Source organism: Gigantopelta aegis, chromosome 9 (genome assembly GCF_016097555.1).
Source record: "Gigantopelta aegis isolate Gae_Host chromosome 9, Gae_host_genome, whole genome shotgun sequence".
In the NCBI taxonomy this organism is placed as follows: Eukaryota; Metazoa; Mollusca; class Gastropoda; order Neomphalida; family Peltospiridae; genus Gigantopelta; species Gigantopelta aegis.
The window spans coordinates 69550415-69576398 of NC_054707.1; the positions used below are offsets into that span (position 1 = coordinate 69550415).

The window sequence follows — 25984 nt, forward strand, 5'->3', positions numbered from 1 at the left end:
TTCAAAACATTAAACAGTAGTTGTTAATCAATTTTCAATTGACTAGAAAAATCACTATTTTGGAAAACATAAACTTTTCTTTTCCCCAGTAAATTACACCCTGTACAAAAAAAAAATCTACATCACTAAAAAAAACAGGTATCAGGGATTGTGCTTAGCAAAGGCTCCAGACTTTGAACTGCATTCTGTATGTATTGATGACGTATTAAAGGTTAACTTTACAATAAAGTAAAGTTAAAACAAGATGAACAAGAGTACCGGTGAAGTACATGATACGCCCGTCAGGAGTTTCATGGAAAACCATAGATATTAATGAATATGTTACGGGTATTATTCAATTCTAATTATGTAAAATGTTTGCAATGGGCTGGATGAAGTTTGTTTTGGACTAACTACTGATGATACTGTATCCATGGGAGAAGGTGCTGTCTGATTAATGAAGTTGTTGTTCTTTATTAAAAAGGGAAAGTTTGTTTAGCATGGGTACTCTGGTGACAGATTTATATTGGCAGAGAAACAGTTTATGTATGTAATGTTAACAATATAGACCTGCCAAGAAATTAGCCTGACAAGGATTTACTGTTGTGTGCAGTAGACCATGAAAAGTAGGTCACAGTGACCTATTAATAATACACAACACACCACCATCCCAAGTTGTTCCTACATGTGAGGTTTGATGGTCCTGACAAGAAAAGTTAACAGATGGATGAACGGACAGACAACACCATACCATAATACGACCCATCATAGACAGACGTGTAAATATATTTTGCCAAGTGGTAGTTAAGTATCAGGAGATGGAGTTAGTTACGGTATTGTAACGGAAACTTTCGCCTACGTCTCGGTTACCGTTACGGATATGGATGTCACTTCTTCGCAGCAGCGCCGCCACGGATCACAGCGGCACATTTTCCGCCAATATTATCGCACGTTTTGTTCAAATAAAGTTGTAGTTGTATACATAGTTAAGTTTCTTCACGACTGACACGCATCAGGCGCCATAAAGATGTCTTATGTATAGGTAAGCCCTTAAAATTCGCAATGTACAATGTCGTCTGGCTATTCTTATCCCTCGACTGCCATGTTGGTTGTAAGTAGTTTCCTCCGCTATCTTCTTAGCGTCGAGAAACCGCGTCGAGTAATATATATATTTTTTTTTTTACATACACAAAACTATTTATTAACTGTAGGTATTTTAAAACCATATACTGTCCGAGATGAGCTCATGAGGAATATTTGGCGATCACTAATAGTAATACAGTGTTAATAATAACAACAATAAATTGATTAATTAAAGTCTAAGACTACACTACTAGCTCAAAGTTAACATTTTATTTACAGTTCTTCATCTGAGATCTGAGATAACCCACTACAACAATGCACAAAATACACACCAATATTAAAATGACATTCTACCACTACACTATTAGCAAACGGCTAGCACTGTAAGTTCTTTAAAAATGACTACTGTCGACGACGGTCACTTTTCACACCCTTATTTTGGCTTTGCACACAATAAATATCCTACAGTAATGTCACTTGAAATCTATATTTCGTAGATAGTACAGGTTTTTTTTAATCACAAGATTTTTTTCAGAGTGAAGTGCATTAGTAATGTTAAAAAAAAACATTAAAAAAATTCTATAGCAATTTTGCATTGAAATGTTTCCAGCGTTCTTAAAACGGAAACGTCATTCACCCAGGTTATTGTTCTTGTAAAGAGATGTAAAGTGACGTCATGCAAAAATTTTTTTAAAAATCTATATTATTGCAATGCTTCTCCACATTAAAATAAAAACTGGTCTACTTACCTTGACCTCTGTCAAAAAAGTTCCGAGAGCAGACAATGCAGTTTAAATGTGGGTATGTTTTTATTTTTTATAATTTTAGACAAACTATTAAGTTTAAGTTTTAAAAGATAAAAGAAATAAAAAAATACATTTCGTCAAATATATCATAAAACAAAAATTACTCTAGTAGATTATATATTTTCATGTATGGATATTTCACATTCTCACGAGATTCTCGTATTATCTGTCATGGCTGCCGAAGAACGCGTTTAGTCTTGATAATTGTTAATCTGCATTGTATTAATTATATTTGCAACAACAATTAATTTAATATATATCAACTATATCGAGTAAGTGTTTCCAACAAAGTGTGAATGTTTTTTTTACACAACACTGAAGTTTGTTTTTGCTACACATGGGGTATATGCCTCATCTCGTAGCGCTGAACAGAAGACCGTGTCGACGTCAGCGCTACGTTATCGATCTAGAGATGGAGTATGTTTTAATTTCAAATAAAGGCTATTTCAATTATATAAAAATTGCTTTTGGCTAATAGGAAAAAGGACCCAAGAGTTAATTATTTTTAATAGTTACATAGTTTGCAAGGTTTTTTTCTTGAATACTGACGCAATTTGTTTGATTTGCAGTATAGTATACGCACTGAAAATATTAGAATGATATCATGTATAAGGCATGCTTGTTTTTGGATAAAGTTTGGAATGTTTAATGTAGGTATTTTCAATTTTGTGAGATGCTTAGCACCTACAAGAAAGCAAAATTAGGACCAACACTTTTCACTCATTATTGGGAATACACAGTATACAGTTCATAATTTCATTATAATGTTAACCTTTAAAGTTTTATAAGCTCAGGGTATGACTTGAGTCCTAAACTATGTTCCTTATGTAGGATCTCTTTTCTTCTCTTTATTTGGAATCAGGACTGAGACAACTGCAGTTTTTTGTTTAAGAGCATTCTTCAACTCCTGTTTTTCAACCAAGACTGCTGTCTCCGGAATTATTTCTGTTTGTAATTATAGTTTAGATTGTTTAACCTTAACTAGTAATTACCTATTTACAGAAATCACTGCATCAAAGTGCAAAGCAGAAACAGTGAAGAGTTAAATTGCAGAATACAATCCCAAATAACCAATGTAGTTAGGAGATGGGAGGGTGACAGCTTGTCTCTAATCCACAGTTTTACACTGACTTTTATCTTTAATTTGAAATCTTTTCATACAATCTAACATTATAGTAAAATCATTTACATTTTATTTCATGTTTTTCTCATAAAACACAGAGGACTGAGGAAAGAAAGCCACTTCAAACCCTTCCCTCTCCGGAAGATACTCATGACCTCAAATAATCCTTAATAAAGCAGTATTACCTGAAGGTCGGTGATAATTGAATGTTGGACATCTTCCTTCTGTTCTTGTAGAAAATGGAATGACACGGCATTCAGTGTGTAAGATCGAAGCTTATAATCACGCAGCAAAATCTGCAATCAAATAAAAACATTTAAGATAACTTTGCAAAAAAGAAAAAATTAATGTGACCCAATTCACAAATCTCTCTTAAGCAACATCACAACATCCTTTCATGTCTTTTTGTATGGCACTGCGAGATCACAAAGATGCGAGTGTTTAGAGAAATAGGCTCCAGATAAAGGTAAATGCATCAATATTGAGAGGTCAGGTCTGCCTGCAGACAGCAAACATTGCTAACACTCGTGGTGTGGTCATTTGGTTTAAGCACAAAAAACCCCAGTTAAATGAACTTTTTTTTACTGGGATTCTTGTAATAAGTTGATTTGAAAATTCATTGGCAGTGCTAAAAATTCAATTACCTAATTTTAACAATTGATAAAAACAATAAAGGAAGGAAGGAAATGTTTTTTTTAACGATGCACTCAAGATATTTTATTTACAGTTATATGGCATCAAACATATGGTTAAGGACCACACAGATATTGAGAGAGAAAACCTGCTGTCGCCACTTCATGGGCTACTCTTTTCAACTAGCAGCAAGGGATCTTTTATATGCACCATCCCACAGACAGTATAGCACATACTACGGACTTTGATATACCAGTGGTGGTGCACTAGCTGGAGCAAGAAAAGCCCAATGGGCCCACCGACGGGGAAACAAAGGAACAAAAAAAAACATTTCATTAATGTGGCATTGATTTGTTTTCACAGGACACTGGGTTCTTAGACTCAACCATAGTAAGTAGTTGGTGATTCGAATCTGTAAAACAGTGGCCTCTGGCCCCGTGTTTACAAAAGTCTTAAAGGTCTGAACTGAAGACTGTAACAGAGTCTGAGACTTTAACGTCATGGCAACGCCATACAAATTGTATGTGTGTGACATCATTAGAGATGGAGTCTAGACTCTAAAGGTTTTATAAGCATGGGCCCAGGTATTGGGTTACCGAAGTCTGCTTGAACTCATTCCATGTTAATGGATAAAAAAAAGAAAAAAGGAAAATAAAATTCAGTAAAACAAATAGGTGGACGCTGTAAACCAAATGTTCATATCTCAAGGGCCATAACTCTGCGAAAAACCTGATCTGTAACAGTACATGATAAAATTATATACAAAAGATCAGCTCAATATCTTAAGGCACTGAGAAAAAAAGGTCCTGAAAATTATATGAGGGACAGACGAATAGATACATGTAGATAACTCAGACGGACGGAGACGAAGCTTATAGACCTCTTCAGTTGGACTGTTGGGGACTAATAATATACCTGTAAGAGATCAAACTGCACACGGCCTTCGATGTTGATCGATTTGTTTTCTCTCTTTCCCATCTGACGACTCTGGAACATGGCCTCTTTAATTACCGACGACGTATCTTTAATACGACCCAGATACGGAAAGTCCTTGACCTTGAGTTGGTTTGCACGATTCAGCAGATAGGGGAAGTCGAAATTCTGAATGTTGTAGCCTGTGATGATGTCGGGATCCACCTCTCTCACAAATGCTGCCCATTTCTGGAAAGAGAAGAAATAGCATTCTCTTGTTAGAAATAAATCAGTGGAGCTCATCAATACTAAATAATTTTGGTCTTAAACATGTGAAATTTACAACTGTATTGCTAATTAATATTTTTTTAAATCAGAAAACCATTGACTGACAGGCAAACGTATTCAGCAATGTGTCCAAAACTCACTTTTAAAAGTTCATTTTCGCTTTGAAATGACAGGACTTCAGATCCAACGACTGCAGCACAGGTGTTGAGTGTGAAAACATTGCGGACAAATGGATCAGCGACTCCTTGTTTCAACACCATGTTGGCAATCTGAATCACAGGATCCTTGTCGGCTTCAGGAAACACACCTACAATCACAGACAATATATATTTTACTATCTGAATCACAGGATCCTTGTCGGGTTCAGGAAACACACACACAATCACAGACAATATACATTTTACTATCTGAATCACAGGATCCTTGTCGGCTTCAGGAAACACACCCACAATCACAGACAATATACATTTTACTATCTGAATCACAGGATCCTTGTCGGCTTCAGGAAACACACCCACAATCACTGACAATATACATTTTACTATCTGAATCACAGGATCTACAATCACAGACAATATACATTTTACTATCTGAATCACAGGATCCTTGTCAGCTTCTGGAAAGACACCTACAATCACAGACAATATACATTTTACTATTTGAATCACAGGATCCTTGTCAGCTTCAGGAAACACACCTACAATCACAGACAATATACATTTTACTATTTGAATCACAGGATCCTTGTCAGTCTCAGGAAACACACCTAAAATCACAGACAATATACATTTTACTATTTGAATCACCGGATCCATGTCAGCTTCCGGAAAGACACCTACAATCACAGATATATACATTTTACTATTTGAATCACAGGATCCTTGTCAGCATTGGGAGACACACCCACAAACAGAATCACAGACAATATACATTTTACTATCTGAATCACAGGATCCTTGTCGGCTTCAGGAAACACACCTACAATCGTAGACAATATACATTTTACTATCTGAATCACAGGATCCTTGTCGGCTTCAGGAAACACACCTACAATCGTAGACAATATACATTTTACTATCTGAATCACAGGATCCTTGTCGGCTTCAGGAAACACACCTACAATCGCAGACAATATACATTTTACTATCTGAATCACAGGATCCTTGTCGGCTTCAGGAAACACACCTACAATCGCAGACAATTTTACATTTTACTATCTGAATCACAGGATCCTTGTCGGCTTCAGGAAACACACCTACAATCGCAGACAATATACATTTTACTATCTGAATCACAGGATCCTTGTCGGCTTCAGGAAACACACCTACAATCGCAGACAATTTTACATTTTACAATCTAAATCAAAGGATCCTTGTCGGCTTCAGGAAACACACCTACAATCGCAGACAATATACATTTTACTATCTGAATCACAGGATCCTTGTCAGCTATCAGTTTAATGACCCTCCTGCACATTATTTAATCAGCAGCTAATGGATGTCCAAAAGATGGTTAACTGCAGGCCTAAGGATCTCAACATTTAGGGGAAACACTTTTTTGATTCTGTGCCCTGTGATCATTGGATTCTACAACCGATGGTACTTCAGGTGAATGCTCTATCATGTGGATATGCATGGTGACATCTTTTGATTTGATCACCACACTATAATGCCATACTTTAAATAAAAAACACCCTTTCTTCCAATTACTATTAAACATTAAAGTTATTTTATTTTTAAGTGCTTACTTTAGCATTTATTGAACACCTGTTATTTGTAAACAGTAAGAGATCATGTTGACCATTTGTCCTTTAATTTCACCCTGGTTGAGGACAGGTCTATCTCTAACAGGGATACTGTGAATTAAAAAAATAAACAAAAACACAACGCACCCTTTCTGCCAGCACATTCAATGTCAAAGCTGAGAATTCGAACAGGAGCGATGTGCGACCACTCTCCTTCAGTCGGGTGCGATATGAACTCCTCCCATGAGATGTCCACCTCTATCTGGCAGCGAGACGTTGGCTTGGGGCGCCTCGGGTCCTTCGCATCCCAGTTGTGTTTGTCACGGATGGTATATTTCTTCGCTGGCAGCTCAATCCAGTTGCATCCCACCACATGAGTGTCAACCATAAACCTGCAAGAAAAAAACAAAACAACCAGTAACCAATACGAGTTTGTTTTAATTTAAAAATGAAACAAATAAGCTGCTATAGAAACACTGTGTAAGCTGCTATAGAAACACTGTGTGTATATTGATGAGATCTGAACACAAGGCACCAAAGTCATTTGACAGGCCATGGCATTAATTTCACAATCATCAAGGAAAACCATAAAATTGAGTGTTCAGCTAACTATATAATTCTGATACGTACTGTCAAACGTTTGATTCAGGCAATGCAATATTAAGTATTCAGTAATTTATTAATGGTATCAGGGTTTATGATACACTCGCAGACATCGAAATAAGCATTGTGTCTGGTAACCCATTTACAGGTTACCACAAAATATAGCCTGATAACCTATAGGTTACCACAACTATATGAAAGTTAGAATTGAATTCCTGTTACTACTACTTTTAATGTGGACATTCTGAAATTGTCGCGGTGCGCGCAAACATCGGTACGAGAAACGAAATTCGGAAGTAAATTTATCTAGTGGGTGCTGCATAAACGCGATTACCGAGATTGCTTGCAATTGCACAAGTGCGCACGAACACTGGTGCAATTTTGTACGAGAAAACGAAACGCAGAAGTAAATTCATCTAGTGGACGCTGCTTAAAGGAAGGGACAATCAAGGCATTTGGTCTGGTATGCATATTCAATGATATATAATGCACATTATTGCTTAATATCAACAAGTATAATCGCATAGTTAATTAATAAAACGGTTAAATGTGACGGCTATTATATACAATAGGCGCAGCCATTTTGTATCATCCCAGTGAATACGCCCTCTGGCGAGCTGGTGGTTACATAATACCTAACGTGTCACGTCAGGAATTAGTCTTCGAACTGAAGAAACAAAATATACCTGATTTTTGCAGATGCATCGCAATATTCTGTAATAATAGTCATCTCAGTAAGCTAGCAACAATTATATACTATGTTTAATACAAAATAAACCACCATTGTCAAAATGTTGAAATAACTGTATTATGGTTTGTACATAAATTAACCCACGTACTGAAATAATAATCAGAGTGTTTTCTTAGTTAATTGGTCTTTTCTTTCCGTGGCTTGTACCTGTGGTTCCTGATTGGCAGGTGTATATTTAGACGGTCCCCAGACACTGTGTCTAGACACACTAAAAAGATGTGCCTCTTTTATTAAGATCACAGGGTATTGTGTGTTAACCGTACGGACACCTCTCTAATCGTAATCGATCAGCCGTCCTGCTTTATTACTGTAAGTAATTCTGTAAAACCCTTGATTAAGTAAACTTTCCCATTTAAAATCACAAAACTGACCAATTACGTAGTCCCAAAGAAAAGAAAATTATCACTTGGGTATCGTGAGTGGTCGTTTTTGCTCGAATGTAGCATACCAATAGGCCTAATAATATGCATTTTTTTCTTTGGTTTTTTACAAAAAGAAAAATACTATAACTCCATTTCGTTCTATTGATGCAAATTGAAATATATTTAGTTAAATAGTTTATTATACTATCAAGTCATTTATGTTGTTTTACAAGTCAGGTTGATGAAAGCGAAGCGCCTTGTCATAAATTAGAGCGTTTGTTTACACTGTGCATAGAGCAGATGGACGGAGCTGACGTCACTTCGCCCCAAGCTATACCACTAGACGTCACAAAAACAAAACACAATGGCTGCCTCAAGTTAGTAGGAATAATCATGTTTTTTTATTAACTCTAAAATTACGCGTTTCTCATTTGTTAAAGTGTCAGTATGTGTTGGTGGTCCGGGTATGCATCTTTCCAACACATAAATCTTGTTTGAGTTTACACTACCTTTAAACGCAGAATGACTATAACTGCTTGCAATTGCACAAGTGTGCGCGAACATAGATGCAATTCCTTAAGAGAAAATGAAACGCGGAAGTCCAAAATGCATTGCCTGGTTTACGATCGGAAACGTTGAAATTTTTGTCGAACAAAACACCGTTCTTGACTTTTCTTACATGTGGTAACCTCCCGGTAACCTGAACGACCGTTCTCGACTTATTTCGATGCCTGCACTCGGGGACTTAGCAATAATTTTATCGTCCATTTTCAAACTGCACCACCTGATTCTTTATCATTTTATCCTGGGACTTATCAAATATCTTACCTTATGAGGTAATATATATTTTAAATGTTACCATAACCTGTACAAAGCTCGGATATGTTATCTTGGGTTCTCCTTTTCAATTACTATCATTCTATTAATATTAATATTAACAATTATTTTGTGAATTGGTATAAGACCATGTACATGTAGATAACAGTGTCCTCTATAAGAGCAGGGCTAACTCTGGCAGTCGCCAAATTCGCCACTTGCAAATTTTAAAAACAATTGGTAAAATTTTATTATAATTTGGTGAATAAATTGCATGTAATAAATGTTATTTTATTATAAAATAACTGGGTTTTTGCAATTTTTGTAGTTTAAAATGTTGATTTGGTGAAATGTTCTGATCCTCCAAAGCTAGCCCTTATAAGAGGAAGCAATAAGCACCTGCAGACGACAATCTGTATCAATATACCAATGTACTGCATGAAATTATACATTTCTCTAATATTAACTTCTATCAATCCTAAATACCAACTTGAACAAAAGTAGGATCCAATCAACACAACCCCCCCTCCCCACCCCCACCCCCCAACCTAACAGCAAAAACAAATAACCTTTAGCTGATAGAGGTCATATAAAGAATTAAACCCAACTGGCTACCTGATTTCAAAGTCAATGTTGCTCTCATACGCTTGGAAGCCATACTGCTTGTAGCCAGGACACACAAATCCACTTTCCAGCAATCGTTTAGCCGCTGCTATCAGCCGCGGTAGTGCCATCGTTATCTTCAGAAATGGGACCTTCCTGTTGCCATGATAACCATAAATACCTTTGAAAACAAATAATAAAAAAGGAAAACTAAAATCTTTTAGTAACATTTGTGATCATCTTATCATACACCTGTACATGTATGTTGAAATAACATTTTAATGTGAACATGTTAAAAATAAGACTACAGATAGCAATCTTGTTTATGTCTTTTCCCAAGAATTCAAGAAAAGTTGAATTGGAGAACAAAATTATTAGAATTATTTATAAACTGTAGCAATGACAAATTGGAAAGGAAGTTTCAAGAAAGGAGACGAGGGACGATCCACATACATGTAACTGACCATCATAAACTAGAGAAAACATGGAGTGTTTTCTCTCTTAATAATACTTCACCTGACCTAAAACAATGGCTAATAAAAAAAAAAAGTAATAACTGGTGGCCTGGTGCCTGTTCCAGAAGCACTGTAAATATTATTTTCCATTCGATAGTATGTTTCCTTTATGCAATATGGTTTAAATAAACTTTTATATTGTAGGTGGTGAGTACGTTAAAAAAATTAAAAGTTTAAAATTTGTCTCCCTCCCTCTCCTACCATCAATACTGGAAGAGTCCTTACTTTCTTTGTAGACATAATCAACAGCCAGAACACAATGCACCACGCCCTCTCTGTTAGACCGCATGTCGTTCTTCACCACAGACTCAAGAGCATCCTGAAAGCATAAAGCCAAACTAGATATTGAACTTGAGCCATTGGACTACAAGTTTCCTCTTTTTGCCAAATCCTGAAAATGCAGTTCCTTCTAATAATAGATAAGTAAAAGCTGGCAAAATCAAGACTTTATTGGTGTAGAGTTCAAGTTGTAGGGTTGAAATTTAAGAATGTGTCACCAATGGCAATTTTGAAAGATTTCTGCCACAGGAAAACTGTTCACCTACAGCAATTTACAGGCTGCCTAAGGCAATTTTAAACTATTAACTTTTGCAATAAATAAACACAAAACCAAATATTATCCCTTTAACTGACTAAAATAATGTTTATCCCATGGCAAAGCACTGTCAGCAGTAAAATCCCTGACCTAAGGTAATTCATATTGCAGCTATGGCAATTGTGTCGGTTCTCTTAAGTTCGAACCCTGAAGATTTGTTTACAATTAAAAAGTAAACAGAACAAACTTTCACCTGATGTTTTTGGTTATTCTTTATTTGCATGTAGTTTTCACTTGCCATACATGTATCTAGAACGGAACGGAATCCCTAGCTGTTTATTATGCATTATTAAAACGGAATCCCTAGCGGTTTATTGTACATTATTAAAATGGAATCCCTTACTGTTAATTGTACATTATTAAAATGGAATCCCTTGCTGTTTATTGTACATTATTAAAACGGAATCCCTTGCTGTTTATTGTATATTATTAAAACGGAATCCCTTGCTGTTTATTATATATTATTAAAACGGAATCCCTTGCTGTTTACTGAAATTATTAAAATGGAATCCCTAGCTGTTTACTGTACATTATTAAAACGGAATCCCTAGCTGTTTACTGTACATTATTAAAACAGAATCTCTAGCAGTTTACTGTATATTAAAACGGAATCCCTAGCAGTTTACTGTACAGTATTAAAACGGAATCCCTTACTGTTTACTGTACATTATTAAAACGGAATCCCTTACTGTTTATTGTACATTATTAAAACGGAATCCCGTACTGTTTATTGTACATTATTAAAACGGAATCCCTAGCTGTTTACTGTACATTATTAAAACGGAATCCCTAGCTGTTTACTGTACACTATTAAAACGGAATCCCTAGCAGTTTACTGTACACTATTAAAACAGAATCCCTTACTGTTTACTGTACACTATTAAAACAGAATCCCTTACTGTTTACTGTACACTATTAAAACGGAATCCCTTACTGTTTATTGTACATTAAAACGGAAGCCCTTACTGTTTAATGTACATTATTAAAATGGAATCCCTAGCAGGTTACTGTACATTATTAAAACGGAATCCCTTACTGTTTATTGTACATTATTACAACGGAATCCATTACTGTTTATTGTACATGATTAAAACGGAATCCATTATGATTAAAACGGAATCCCTTACTGTTTATTGTATATTATTAAAATGAATTCCATTACTGTTTATTGTATATTATTAAAACGGAATCCCTATGGATCATATCAAGAGTGCCATTTTTCTTGTGTTATGCGGAACATGGCAGATTTCATCAGATCACAACTATAGCATTAATTTGAAGTGAATTGCAGCATCAATTAGAGATGGGTTTTTCCGGACAGAATTATTAAGTCCTTCTGAAATGGTTACATGTACATGTATTTCGTTTTGCATTGCAGTACATGTGTATGATAAATTAATACTCAAAGTACATCAGTGTCTTTTTTGAAGGAGAACAACAAATGCTGAATTCATTCCATCATTTATAATTTGTCAAATCTAAAACATTTTTAATTTACGAGTACTGTGATAAATGTCTGACATTTAATAAATAATGTTTTTGGCTTAGATAATTAACAAATCATAATAATTATTACTCAATTAAGGATTGACTTTTATTTCTTTTACGTTCATCGGGGTATGAACAAAAATAATCATCCACAAACTATGTGAATCGGTGAAGCCAATCTCACATAAATTTGCAGATGATTTAATTTTTTCATACCCATATGAACGTAAAAGAAATAATAGACAATACTTATAATTAAATTTGAATCATACTTGCAAATAATAACACTAAAACTTCCAGGGCTTGTAGAATTTTATAAAAATCCACTAGCCATGGAATCAGTGATTTTAAAATTGTACTAGCTATGATTAAAAATTCACTAGCCCTACTTTAAATAAATACCATTTTACTAATAGTAATAATCAGATATGTCACCTAAAGAGTGGGGCTACCATAATCTAGAAGCCCTGACTTCATACTTTATTTTGAATTATTTTTGGTCCATAAACAATAACACTCAATAAGACAACTTGCCCATATAAAGTGACATCATCAGATATGACGTTCCCCGACGACGTGATTTTTACGTTTATTGAGAAAAGAATAAACTCCCATTGCTACGTCTGGACCAATGGGATGATGTTATGTTGTAGTGAATGCAACGGACATATAATTATAATTACCTTGAAGGCACCACAGTGTTCCTCTTTGAAGCCAGGCTGTGCAGGGACAAAGAAGTAGGGTGCAAATCCATGGATGTGAGCCAAAACGCTGTTGCCTTCCTGCGTCACGCCGTACATCCGAATAATTGGACCGGGGCCCATTGTTGCACCTGGCATTCCAGGTAAGTGTTTACCTGTAATGTAGTAAAGGATGATAAATTGTAATTTATTTAGACATGCATGTATTAAAAGACAGGGTTAATACACTTTGATATTAATAAAATTCCTTAATTTTCCAAGCCTTTTTCCCCTCATGACCTTTATCCTGGGATCATGAACACAATCTAATAATATTACAATACATGTGTATATAAAGGTTATTACCAGTGTGCATTTCGGTACTGTCAATATCATACACATGGAGAGCCTATGGAGAGCATAATACAATATTTTTATTCCTAATATACAGTGTATGATACTGACAATACCAAAACAAACGAGGATAATACTAATAATCTCTTTATCATAAAATCTCAAACTCAATACGTGTTTTTGTAAACTGTGTACACAATTTTAATTCCAGTCAGCCATTACTAGATATTCAAATGATGTATGGATATGTGACGCAATTTCTTTTTTCATGGAATTGACATCAAACTTTAATGACGTCATTTTGGATATATCCTTACTTAAAAATAAACTAGAACATGATAGAGTTTTTTGGGGGAAGTTTTCAATATAAAGTCGCTATTGAAATGTTTTTGTTTGATGCCTATGAATGCATATGTCAGTTATGGAATGTAGTATGTTTGCTTAAATGGAGTGCTGTGACCGTATTAATGTAATTTGTGAAGCTATTAAATTATGAAAGTATGTGGACTGAAAAATATATACTTTGATTACACTGGATACGCTACTACCTATTATATGATAAATTTGGTAATCTCATCTAATTTTTTTTTTTAATTTTACATCAATGGAGAAAACTTAGTAATCATCCAATATTTATTTTTAATAACTTCCCATGACCAAAATCAAAATTCACGGCGACACAGCATTGAAAACAAAATGGTCAGTTTTCATGACTTTCCAGGCCTCTAAAATTACATTTTCAAATTCCATAAATTTTCAAGATTTCCTCAGCTTGTATAAGCCCTGCAAGCACAGGTTTCTGAGCCAGTATACCAAACAATTGCAAGCCCCCCAGCAAAAAGTACACGTAGTTGGTCAAATGGGTCACGTCAGCAATGCATCATTAACTTGATGAATGGAAACATCACTAATCTGTGGACATCACTAATCTGTGGCCATCTCTTACCAGTGTAGAAATCTAAGTCGAGCTGATTGAACACCAGTTTGTCTGTGTTGGGATCAATGGGTGGCACAGGGGGTCGAGCCCACTTGCTACTGGTTGCAGTGTCATCAGGTCCTGCACCTGAAATTAGGAAAATAATATATTTTCACTGTGCTGTCAGATCATAATAATTATTTATAAACAATAATTTAACTCAAAAAGATCATAATAGTAAGTCATACTATGAGTTCACACTGCAGTACTGGTTCCAAGCCAGACCATGTTTTCCCTTCCTCAGATTGAAGGTGTAGACCACAGACTGACTTCTCTCCCATTAACCACTAACAACTAACCATTAACACATGTTCCAGCGTTCAAAATAAGCATTTGTCCATTTGTCCTGACAAGCAAAAATCTGCTTGGACAAACAAAATGCACCTCAGTGTTTGTCCAGTTAACAAATAAAAATGTCCAATGCAGTTTCTTTTTGAGCAGTCAAAAACATCATCCTTGTACTTGAATAAAACAAATAATACATTTGGACAAGTGAAAATATTGGTGGACAAGTAAATTTCTAGATGTATTTGTCCGGTGGACTAGTAAACATATAGAGACTATTATACGAGCTTGTGTGTCATACTGATTTTACGAAACAAGTGTCAGGATTTTTGTATTGCCCGAGCGAGAGCGAGGGTAATACATAAATCCTGACACGAGTTTCGTAAAATCAGTACAACACACACACATGCGAATGTAATAATTTCTTTATTATCCATATTATTATTCTTTTTATGAATAACAAAGGCCATCTCAAAATATTTCAGCCACAACTGGAAGGAGACGATTTAATGACGTCATATTCCACATGTAAAGGATTGGAGAAAACAACGTCATGTTATGACGTTGCTTCCCAAAATTACGTCATTACACTGTTATTACGAATGTGTTTTGTATGATTATTATTAACTCGGTTATATTGAACCATGTGGATAATAATTCTGCTTATTTCTATCACTGATGTTCTAGACAGACATCCCAGATAGCTGAAATGCCTGTGCCAAAAACACTTGAACATAAATTAGATACAAGTTAAAAAATAAAGTGAAAAAAATACTACTTCACGTCATATATACCTTTTGGTTTCTCAGCTCTCTCTGGCATGTCCATTTCTTCCCTGAAATCTTTTTCAATATCATCCATCAGAGCCAGCTCTGCTTCGAATGAAGAGGGATCATCATCTTCATCAATGCTATTGTTATTTAAAAGAAAAGCAGCCTAATTCACGCAGCTTCAGAGATCTTACAATTGTAATTATATATCCCATAGTAAAGTACAGACAGTGCTCTGAAATGTAACATGAATATATTAATTCCTTTTATCTACCTGTATATATACTGTAATTTTTTGTTTCATTAGGTTTGTTGTCAAAACAATATATACTTGTCTTAACCCTAAAACCACATATCCCAGGCAAATGGACAAGAAGTAAGAGTTAAAGTTTGCTTTGTTTAACAACACCACTAGAGTACATTGGTTTATTAATAATCGCAGGGATTCTAGAATTTTTTTTTTAAATCCACTAGCCATGGGATCATTGATTTTTTTTAATTTCTAGCCACGATTAAAAATTCACTAGCCATACTTTACTTACTCCAATTTTACTAATAGTAATAATCGGATATGTAACCTAAAGAGGAAGAGAGAGATTAAAAGCACTAAGATTGGGGGTGGGTGGTGTGGGGGCAGGATATTCATATTTTTATAAAATAGACTTAAATGCAGCATTTGACAACTTGTTTTCACTAGCCATCAGGCATGACAATAGTAGTTATTTACTAGACCAATATTGAATATCACTAGCCATGGAAGTGTTGCTACCATAATCTAGAAGCCCTGCATCAGCTATTTATTTCATGTCCAGGGATTGGAGTAGGAAGTAAAATAGGGCCTGCTGGGTTGTTTTTTAAATAGCCACATAAAAGAAATATGTCCTGCTAAGTCAAAATATGGCCTGCTGGAAATAAGACAGTGAGGGGAGGTTTCAGTATAGTATGTGCATGGGAAAATAATGTCCTCTAAGGTATATTTTTAGCATTATGGAATTAAAATATAACAGGAAGGAAGGAAGGAAATGTTTTATTTAATGACACACTCAACACATTTTATTTATGGTTATATGGTGTCGGAAATATGGTTAAGGACCAAACAGATATTGAGAGAGGGAACTCGCTGTCACCACTTCATGGGCTACTCTTTCCATGGGATCTTTTATATGCACCCATCCCAAAGACAGGATAGTACATACAATTTTTTTTTTTTTTTTTAAAGTTAACTTTTTGACAAAATTAATTACTCTTAACATTACTGTATGATTTTCTTAACCCAAACCCTCAACTTAACCCATTTTCTTTCTGGGCTAGGCCCCCATACCCTCTGTTGACTGTGGGTATGGCGTTATGGAATTGAATGGAACTTCCATTCAATTCCTTAACGCCATACCCAAAACTTTCTTTCTGGCAGAAACACCGACATATCATGGCTGTTGTTACACCAGTTGTGGAGCAAGAGCTGGAACGAGAAATAGCCCAATGGGCCCACAGACATGGATCAATACTAGATCGATCGTGCATCAGGTGAGTGCTGTACCATTGAGCTATGTCCCGCCCCAATATATAACAGATTCACAAGGTAAATTTTATAACAGATGACATAGTCGTATATACATCTGTCTCTTGAGAACTGGTCTGCAATACTGCAGTACTTTTACCAAGTGAATTTCTATTTCACTTGCTAAGTCTAAATAATGGACTGCTTTTTGCAAGGCCGCTATTTCGAGCTCTGATGTCAAACATCTCAAATGGTAATTCAGAGCTTCTAGAATTTTTATAAAATCCACTAGCCATGGGATCAGTGGTTTAAAAAATTTACTAGCCCTACTTTACTTTAAGTTACCGGTAATACAATTTTACTAAATAATAGTAATAATCAGATATATATATATGTCACCTAAAGAGGGAGATAGAGCTTAAAAACACTAACATTGGGGGTTGAAGTGGAGGCAAGATATTCATATTTACAAAATAGACTTATAACGGCAACACATTTTTTTCCACAATCCGCCGGGCATGGCACTAGTAGTTATTTACTTGTCCAACATTAAATATTACTAGCCACGGGAGTGGGGTTACCATAATTTAGAAGCCATGGATAATTTTGACAGTGTTAGAGAGGAAAACTGATATACTTTTTCAATTAGTAAAGTTCTCATTCTACAGACAGGACAGCACATACCATGTTATTTCATATACCAGTCAGAGCCAGACTAAATATACAGTGTTCAGTAAGATGATATGTGACAGGGTGGTTTTACATATAACTACTATACATGTACATGTACTTATAACACACCTTGTGTTTTAAGATGGGCTGATATTGCCCACGCCTGCCATAGCCCAAGCAAAGTTCTAACCAATCAGGCTATAAACTGCCCATCTAGCCCAAAATAATGTTGAAAAATCGCCTACCTACAGAACTGAGAAGTACCTGTGTCGATGTGTAACATGTAAGTCACACATAAAACGTGACAATCAATGTTACATGGGGTTTGTCATGCCTTTACCAGTGTGATAGTTAAAAATATTTAAGTTCTCTCAAACTTCTTATCAGTTACAAATGTTTGTAATGTTTACATTTCTTCCATTTTTTCCAACACAAATTGTATATATATAAGGTCGATTAATCACTGTGGAACATTATTTCTGTCAATCGTTTTCATTCTGTTGATCATACAGTTGTTATTGTTTTGTTTTTAGTCATTTTTATTGTTTGAATTTGCGATTTACTGATCAATAAAAAATGTCAACTTTCAAATTTCACTTCTGATCCCAATCGTCCTTCAAGATCTTTGGTGGTCATAAAACCTACTGTAATACTGAACTACCGGTTGTAATGTTTGCCCAATTAATTCACTATTATCATATAACCATTCCCCACAGCTAATATACCTTACAATTTTGGCAATTGTTAATTCTTATTAGAGTTCCCCTACTTTTTTTGAAGAGTATATAATATTACACAATTTTTTATTGCTTTTCACTACATTCTGTTACCTATTAAATTAATGCACCACACGCAAAGGTTGCAGGTAAGAAATCATTATACATTAATAAAAGGGTCAGTTTGTTAATGTCTAATGACTGAACAAACATGGTGGCAGATTGTCAGAACTGCTCGTCTGACTAGCAGCAATCATACACCTTGGAATACAATACCTGTCAGTGTTGACGAGTCGAATATATATTAAGTTCAATGCAAGCCTTACTTCAACCAATAACAAGTCACCTTGTAAATTAAATGACCAACCATATCATACAGATATTACGTAAATACAATTAATGTTGCACTGGAGCATCATCATGTATCCGTTTTATTTCAACTTAAGTAAAACAATAACTTTATATTGTGACTGAGCAGGTCAATATATGCATATATCTTCTGACCGTTATGGCAAGTTCAACTGTTCTTTTTGGACAAAACAAAGTGGTCATTGTAATTTTATGGCCATTATATAGCAGGTTCAACCATTCATTTTAGTCCAAAAACAGTGGAAGTTGGCCGTATTGCACAGGTGGCCGTTATAAACAGGTAAAACAAAGAAGGAAATGCATCGGGTGGAATTTATGGTGGCCATTATATACAGGTGTAGCAATCTGAATTTTGCGTAGCGAATTGCGACACAATACTGTTCAACAAAATGTTCTCTCTGGGAGTCCCACATAGAGTGAGTTGTTTTCAGTCAATTGAAAACAGCAAGACTAGAACATAAAAAGCTAATTTTGGCAGGCTGTTTTTAGCCCACTTGATAATTTTAAATCAGAAGGCCTGTTACAAGTACAAATACATCATTGTATGCAAATGTTTTCTTACTGTAATTTTTTCTTCGGCACAGGTCCTGCACCTCCAGTGGTATTCTTCCTTTTATCCATATCAAACAAACTGGAAAAACACAATTTTCAATATTTAACTAATAGTAACTATATGAGTACACACATAATTTTTAGGAATGTTCACTTGTCTTATTTAAAGGTACCACATACATACGTGTATAAGAATTGGTTCCCCATACACACAAAAAAATCCCTATTAAAATTTAAAGAAAAAACAAAAAACAATAACAAACAAAAAAACAGGTACATGTAGATACATAATCTATATTTTATCCAATGGCAATAAACTGTACCTTGAGTATGAGTTTGATTTAGTCGGAGTACTCTGCCATTCAAGAATTAGTCGAACATTTGGATGGTTATGATCGTTCTATCAGCTAGAGTAGAGATAAATATATTTATAACGAAAACACAGAATAGACCTCTTTCACATTCCACTGCGTGTGTGCCCGTTGCGAGGTAACTCGAGGACGCAAACCGCGAACTCACGTGAGATCTCGTAAAAATAGACCTATGGACAAGTTGGGGGGCATAGACAATGGGAGGCCACGCAATAGGAATGTGAATATCTCCATGATTAATTATTCTATCAGTAGGGAACCCGAACATTCTGTCGACATCCAACAAGACTTATTGGAGACATTTGGAATTATTGCTTATCACGAAATAAAAAATATTTGGTTGTTAACGCCCGACAAACCATCGGTTCGGATTCGTACGCAATAAATATCGGATATGGGCTGAAATAATATTGTGTGCGCACTTGTATATATGCAGATATTTATTGTATTTAACATGATTTAAATATTTATAAAGCAGTATACAGATAAATACATTCAGGATTCTTGTCAGGATTTCTTTTCACCAAGTTATTTAAAATTTTGTTCAGTATTTGAAATAAAATTAAATGATACATATAAAATTGGAGCTATGGTATATAAAACATTACAATCAAGCCCGTATGAACGATATCTGGAGTTGGGGGAGGGGAGGGGGCACAATCTATAGAGGAGGTGGGGGGGAGGGTGGGGAAAAAAGCCAGATCGGGGGGGGGGGGGGGGGAATCGGATTTTACATCTAAAAGTCCTTGTCCCCAAATGACCAGGATAATGTAGCAAGAACGTCTGTCTGAGGTTCCATTTGCTGAAAGTTCGATCCTCCTCAGTGGGCCCGCTTGATTATTTCCCGTCCCAACCAATGACCCATCAAAGGACGTCGTCTATGCTATCCTGTTTGTATGAGAAGTATGCCATGTATCATTTATTATAAATACATTGGTACGACTAAAAACAAACGGTTTCTTGTTGTGGCTCTGTGACCAGGCCATTTTACATGCATACCACAACTTAATGCAACTTGTTAACATATATTTCGCAACAAAAGTTTGTGTATTATTGTGTCACCAGCGTCATCTCATTGTTTGGCAAGGGGTTATATGTGTGTGTGTGTGTGTGTGTGTATGTATGTATGTATGTATGTATGTATGGTATGTATGTATGTATGTATATAAATCTGGGGACCCCTCCCTCCCCCCCCCCCGTCTACGGTTCCGCGTTTGATGAGTTCCGTTTACATGAAATTTTGACACCCCCCTCCCCCGCTAATCATGCTGGCTACGGGCATGAAGTTATATACAATATTCATACGTTATGTACGTTATAAAAACGTGTGATACTTGCATACCATATCGATATATAGGACTTCTCCCTATGCTTGTAAATGTGTATCAAAGTACTGATGGTATCGCTAACGATCTCAACCAATGTTCTCAGGTACGAAATACAAAATAGTAACCAAACACTATTGTACATGTATACAGATATATGTTTACTTCAAACTGACCTTCATGTAAAGAAGAAGATGTCATCTTCTAAATTCTTCAAAACAAACAGCATGTCAACCTTTACTTCCATGTTTACATGTGACGACAAACTTTGAGCCGCGTTTACTCGGTTTCTGGCGTCATGCTAAGTTGTAGCTTTTCGCGTGTGACAGCTCATATATGTTTTAAAACTTCGTAAATATCAGATATTATTTCAAGGTAAGTTGTATGTATCTGATATAAATGATAGTGAAAATAAAATAAAATAAAATAATATAAATAAGTAAGTAAATAAATAAATACATAAATAATTTGTGGATAGACATGTAACATTGATTAGTAGTTGTACGACTGTCTTTTTTTAATGAAACGATAAGGAGAAAATAGAGCTGTGATAAAGGTCTATGTGAGGTAGGGGTTTTGTTGGGGGGTTTTTGAGGGGGAAGGGGAGGCATAGTTTATTAAATTTTAAATACTGATACATGTGGAGAATTAAACATCACTGGAAATCTGCGTGAATATTCAACTATAATTCTAATTTATTAAAAGTAGCAAACACATTCCACTAAAGTTAATTTTATTGTATGAATCTTTTAATTTTGCGTTGTTCAAATACCCTTGACAGGCGGCTCCAGAGACTTCGTCTAAGTTAATGTTTCACTGCTTTTGGTCTTAAGCCATTCGGATGTAAACTTTAGTAGACCGTTTTTCACAGCCATTTTAACATCTTATACGAAATATGTACGTTAGTCGCTAGAGATTCACAGCTCCTACGAAGCTACTCACGACGCTCATGACAACTGTCGATCATGCCCCCCAATTTGTATATATAGCCTCAATACCGCCCAATTCGGCAAGGGATGGTACTCTTCGCGTACATGCGCAATGGGAATGTGAAAGAGGTCTATTGCTGCTTACCACTGGGTAGGCAAATATTCCCACTCTTAATACAACAATACCCTATGTTTGAACTTTGACATTAAATACCATTACATTGTAATTTTCAAGTTTGCTGATAATTAACAAATACATGCATATTTGACATATTAAAGGGATGATTGTGCAAGGCTTTTGGACTGGTATGCATATTCAATGATAAATATTGCTTAATATCAACAAGTATAATCATATAGTTAATTAATAAAACGGTTAAATGTGACGGCCATTTAGTACCATCCCAATGAATACGCCCTCTGGCGAGCCAGTGGCTATGCGATACTTACAGTATCATGTCAGGAATTAGTCTTATAGCTGAAGAAACAAAATGTACCTGATTTTTGTGGATGCATCGCAATGTTCTGTAATAATATCCATCCCAGTAAGCCAGTAATATATAAGTATATATATTATTTTTCAGTACAAAATAAACCATCATTGACAAAGTGTCGAAATAACTGTATTATGTTTTGTCCATAAATTAACCCACGTACTTGGCAGTCCCCAGTCAATGTGTCTAGACACACTAAAAATATGTGCCTCTTTTTATAAAGATCACAGGGTATTGTGTGATAACCGTGCTGACATCCCTAAAATCGTAATGGGCATTATTAGTCGTCCTGTTTATTTATTGCAAATAATTCCGTAAAACCCTTGATTAAGTACTTTCCCATATAAGATCACAAAACTGACCAATTACGTAGTCTCAAAGAAAAGAAAATTATCACTTGGGTATCGCGAGTGGTCATTTTTGCTCCAACGTACTCTACCAACAGGCCTAATTATATGCACTTTTTCTTTGGATTTTTTAAGAGTTAAATACTATAACTCCATTTCGTTCTATTGATGCCAATTGAAATATATTTTAATAGTTTATTATACTATCAAATATTTAACCTTCTGACTACTGTCACTGAAGTCGACTTTGTCGACGACATGCATGTATTTGAGTACGACTGAAGTCTTTTCAAACCCTATGTCATGAACAGCCATATCCCCCAACGTCACGTTAATAAGAGACCCTACGATAATACATGTAATACAGTCAGAATACATAAATTTATGATCGACCAGCAAGTGCATTTAGCAATTAATCAATAGAATTATGTACAGCCGATTACTGACCCTATTGTTTCATCCGTATGGTATGAAGGTTAAATTTAAAAAGACAATAAAATACTTTTTTTTATAAATCAAAATAATCTTGTCATCAACTTCGCAATTCCCGCAAAATTAGTCTCGATCAGTCTCTTACTTTTAGTCAGCCGATCGAGACTACTCTCAAAGTTTGGAACCGGAGAAGAATCTCGTCTTGTCGAATTTGAAATAATCAGTAAGCATATATAATATTATTAGGATTCGACTTACATGTAGGTCAGTTCATCGAGATAAAATTTTTTGGCCCGTTATTCAATAATATTATTGTGACGTTTATTGCGGAAATTTACGTGCATTGATTGGGTTGCCAGTCAATTCGTACCATGGTTATTGCGTACCTATAGTCCGTCCCATTCTCCTACAAAAATTGTCAAAAAAAATTTTTTTTTAAAATAATTTCAGTTGGATTTGACGTAAGAAGAAAAGAAAGAGTGTTTTGGAAATATATAAAAAGCTATCTTTGTGTGCAATTTTAGAAAACAATAGGTTCAGAAATAAATAACTTGTAGTAGTAAATTTCATACTATGAAAAAAAGTCGAACTCTGTGGCCCCTGTGGGAAGGACAATATAATTTGGTCTTTTTGTGCTGTAGTCAGGGCTCACATTGGATAGAAAACAAAATAGCCAAATGGGATTTTTATTAGCCGTAATAGAAATGTTTTAGCCAAAATTGTTTTGTGCTATACTGTATAGAGTATAAAGTTTATATATATATATATATGAATATCAAAATGCATCTTTTTCAGCTAATTATGTACAAACTGCAATGAATCTGAATAACAAAACCGTATTTCCTAATCAAAATCAAAGACAGCAATGAGGGTTGGGGCAATTAATATATTACTTTGATTTTTCAGCAGGTGGGGGTGGGAGAATATGCACTATCTTCAGATTGGAATCTGATTAAAATTAGTTCTACATAGTAATTAACCAGTGGAACTAATTTTAATTAGATTGCCAGTGTCCCCTGTAACCACTCATCTCCACTTCTAAGACCTATGATATTAAATCAACAAACGTACAGAAGTATTCATTGATGCGAACAGCTGTTTATGTTTTATTTTATTTATTTATTTATTTATTTATTTAGCAAATTTACATCAAGATTTATTTGCTTGTAATCGTATTGTTTGGACGTAGCCCAATGGCAAAGCGTTCGCTTGATGCGCGGTCGGTTTAGGATCGATCCCCGTTGGTGGTCCCCACTGGGTTATTTCTCGTTCCAGCCAGTGCTCCACAACTGGTGTAACAAAGGCCGTAGTATGTACTATCCTGTCTGTGAGATGGTGCATATAAAAGATCCCTTGCTGCTAACCGAAAAGAGAAGCCCATGAAGTGGCAACAGTTGGTTTCCTCTCTATCTGTGTGGTCCTTAACCATATGTCTGATGCCATATAACTGTAGTGGACGAACATATGACGCAACGTCACGATATAGGTCGGCGAACTTAGAATTCTGCTGTCCGGAGTTTGCCGAAGCTTAGCTGAATGTGGGTGCTGTCGGGTTTCTTTCTGTAGTGTGTGTATTAGTGATTAATATCTGACTTTTTTTTAATCAAGTAACTCTAAAATGGTCGATGTAAATGTATTTGACGTCAAACATAGGATTGTTGTGGTATTAGAGCGGAAGTCTTTGACAACTGTTTGGTTGTCGGCAGTTGCCAAATTTTTTTACATAGCTTGGTCTCTGACTGTAATGAGAGCGTGTTTATGTCCAAATGTCCGTCTAGCTCTCTTACAGTCAGAGTACTCGGGCTAATTCATGTTCGAATCCACAATGCAATCCCAATAATTAGGTTGGCTAGTGTTAGGGTTGTATCGCGTTTTGAATTTTGACCCGTCCCCAATGTTCCGAAATAATCATAGGTCTGATCATAGGTTTAATTATTCCAATACCCGTATGAATAAAGCATAAAATGATTAAAACTTACTTGGTACTATTTTTTGCTATCTGGTTTTCGTTTCGGGTCGTTCTGGAACACCTTGATTAGACTCACCTTAAGGTTTGCTGTAATGAACATTATCTTACATACTAAATAAAAGTGCGGAAATGGTGCAAAAACACAAACACGTGATCAATATGTAGATTTTATTATGGTCGCTGTACAGCCTGTAGTGCTTCCTGTTCACTATCAGTATCTGGATGGGTCCACTTGGTGGTAGTGGAATGCGGAAGTGTTCTCTGCACTCAGGTCATTATCCGTCGAGGTTAGGTACTGTCAGCACCTCCTTTAGGGCTACCAGTGCACTCGAACGTGGTACATGTACATATAATTGTTAAAAGGATTTGTTAATTAGTGCTTGCATAACATAGTCTATATACATAAATTAATTAAACATTTAAATATAAAATAAGTATATGTAACATATTAAGATTATTATGATTGACTAATCAATTAAATTAAGCTACAGTTATATACTAGCTTAAACCTGGGTTGTCAGGAGCCCGGTTGAAATTTAATTAAATGCTTCCGGGTCCACCCCGCTATCTGTTCCGGAGTTGGAGTGCATAATCGTGCGGATGAGTGCTTAGGATCGCTACTCTGGAACAATTAGGTAGGGCAGGGCTCATGGCATTACTATCCTAATTTAAGTGTGGAGTCGCCCCCCCCCCCCCCCCCCCCCGGAAATGTATACCACCAAGTGGCGAGCCAACTCCACCGAATGTGTATTGCTAGTAGTAGTTAAATTGGCCGGGCCGTCCAATGTGGGGCGTACAAGGCCAGTGAGCCACCGTGTTCCAGTCGTGAGTGCATAATCGGTAAGCAAGTTCTCAGTAGGGCTACTCACGGGCTGTAACCCAGTTGCTGGGCCCGCCGCCTATTAGTCCAGTCAAAGTAGTCTTTTACCTTAAACAAATTGCAA

At 35.7% G+C, this 25984-nt stretch overlaps 2 protein-coding genes across 4 annotated transcripts in view; one reads left to right on the forward strand and one right to left on the reverse strand.

Annotated features, from left to right (window-relative positions):
• The window catches only part of LOC121382242 (DNA polymerase delta catalytic subunit-like), a 53567-nt gene that overhangs the window by 17286 nt on the left and 10297 nt on the right, over positions 1 to 25984 (reverse strand). Inside the window, exons 1-11 of one of the 3 annotated variants that reach the window (XM_041511771.1) lie at positions 23330 to 23361; positions 19184 to 19252; positions 15391 to 15506; positions 14282 to 14398; positions 12985 to 13157; positions 10444 to 10537; positions 9716 to 9884; positions 6716 to 6960; positions 4965 to 5131; positions 4540 to 4785; positions 3177 to 3287 (exon numbers count right to left, since the gene is read on the reverse strand). In XM_041511771.1, the coding sequence (XP_041367705.1) occupies positions 3177 to 3287; positions 4540 to 4785; positions 4965 to 5131; positions 6716 to 6960; positions 9716 to 9884; positions 10444 to 10537; positions 12985 to 13157; positions 14282 to 14398; positions 15391 to 15506; positions 19184 to 19242 (1497 nt within the window). In that variant the 5' untranslated portion in view covers positions 19243 to 19252; positions 23330 to 23361. Of the gene's footprint in view, positions 1 to 3176; positions 3288 to 4539; positions 4786 to 4964; positions 5132 to 6715; positions 6961 to 9715; positions 9885 to 10443; positions 10538 to 12984; positions 13158 to 14281; positions 14399 to 15390; positions 15507 to 19183; positions 19253 to 23086; positions 23206 to 23329; positions 23362 to 25984 lie in introns of those variants that run through there. The other 2 variants (XM_041511770.1, XM_041511769.1) reach the window with 2 other exon arrangements.
• LOC121382246 (bifunctional ligase/repressor BirA-like) overlaps positions 23242 to 25984 on the forward strand; it is a 51113-nt gene continuing 48370 nt past the window's right edge. The window contains exon 1 of the mRNA XM_041511777.1: positions 23242 to 23294. The gene's annotated coding sequence lies outside the window, so the exon portion shown is untranslated. The remainder of the gene's footprint in view (positions 23295 to 25984) is intronic.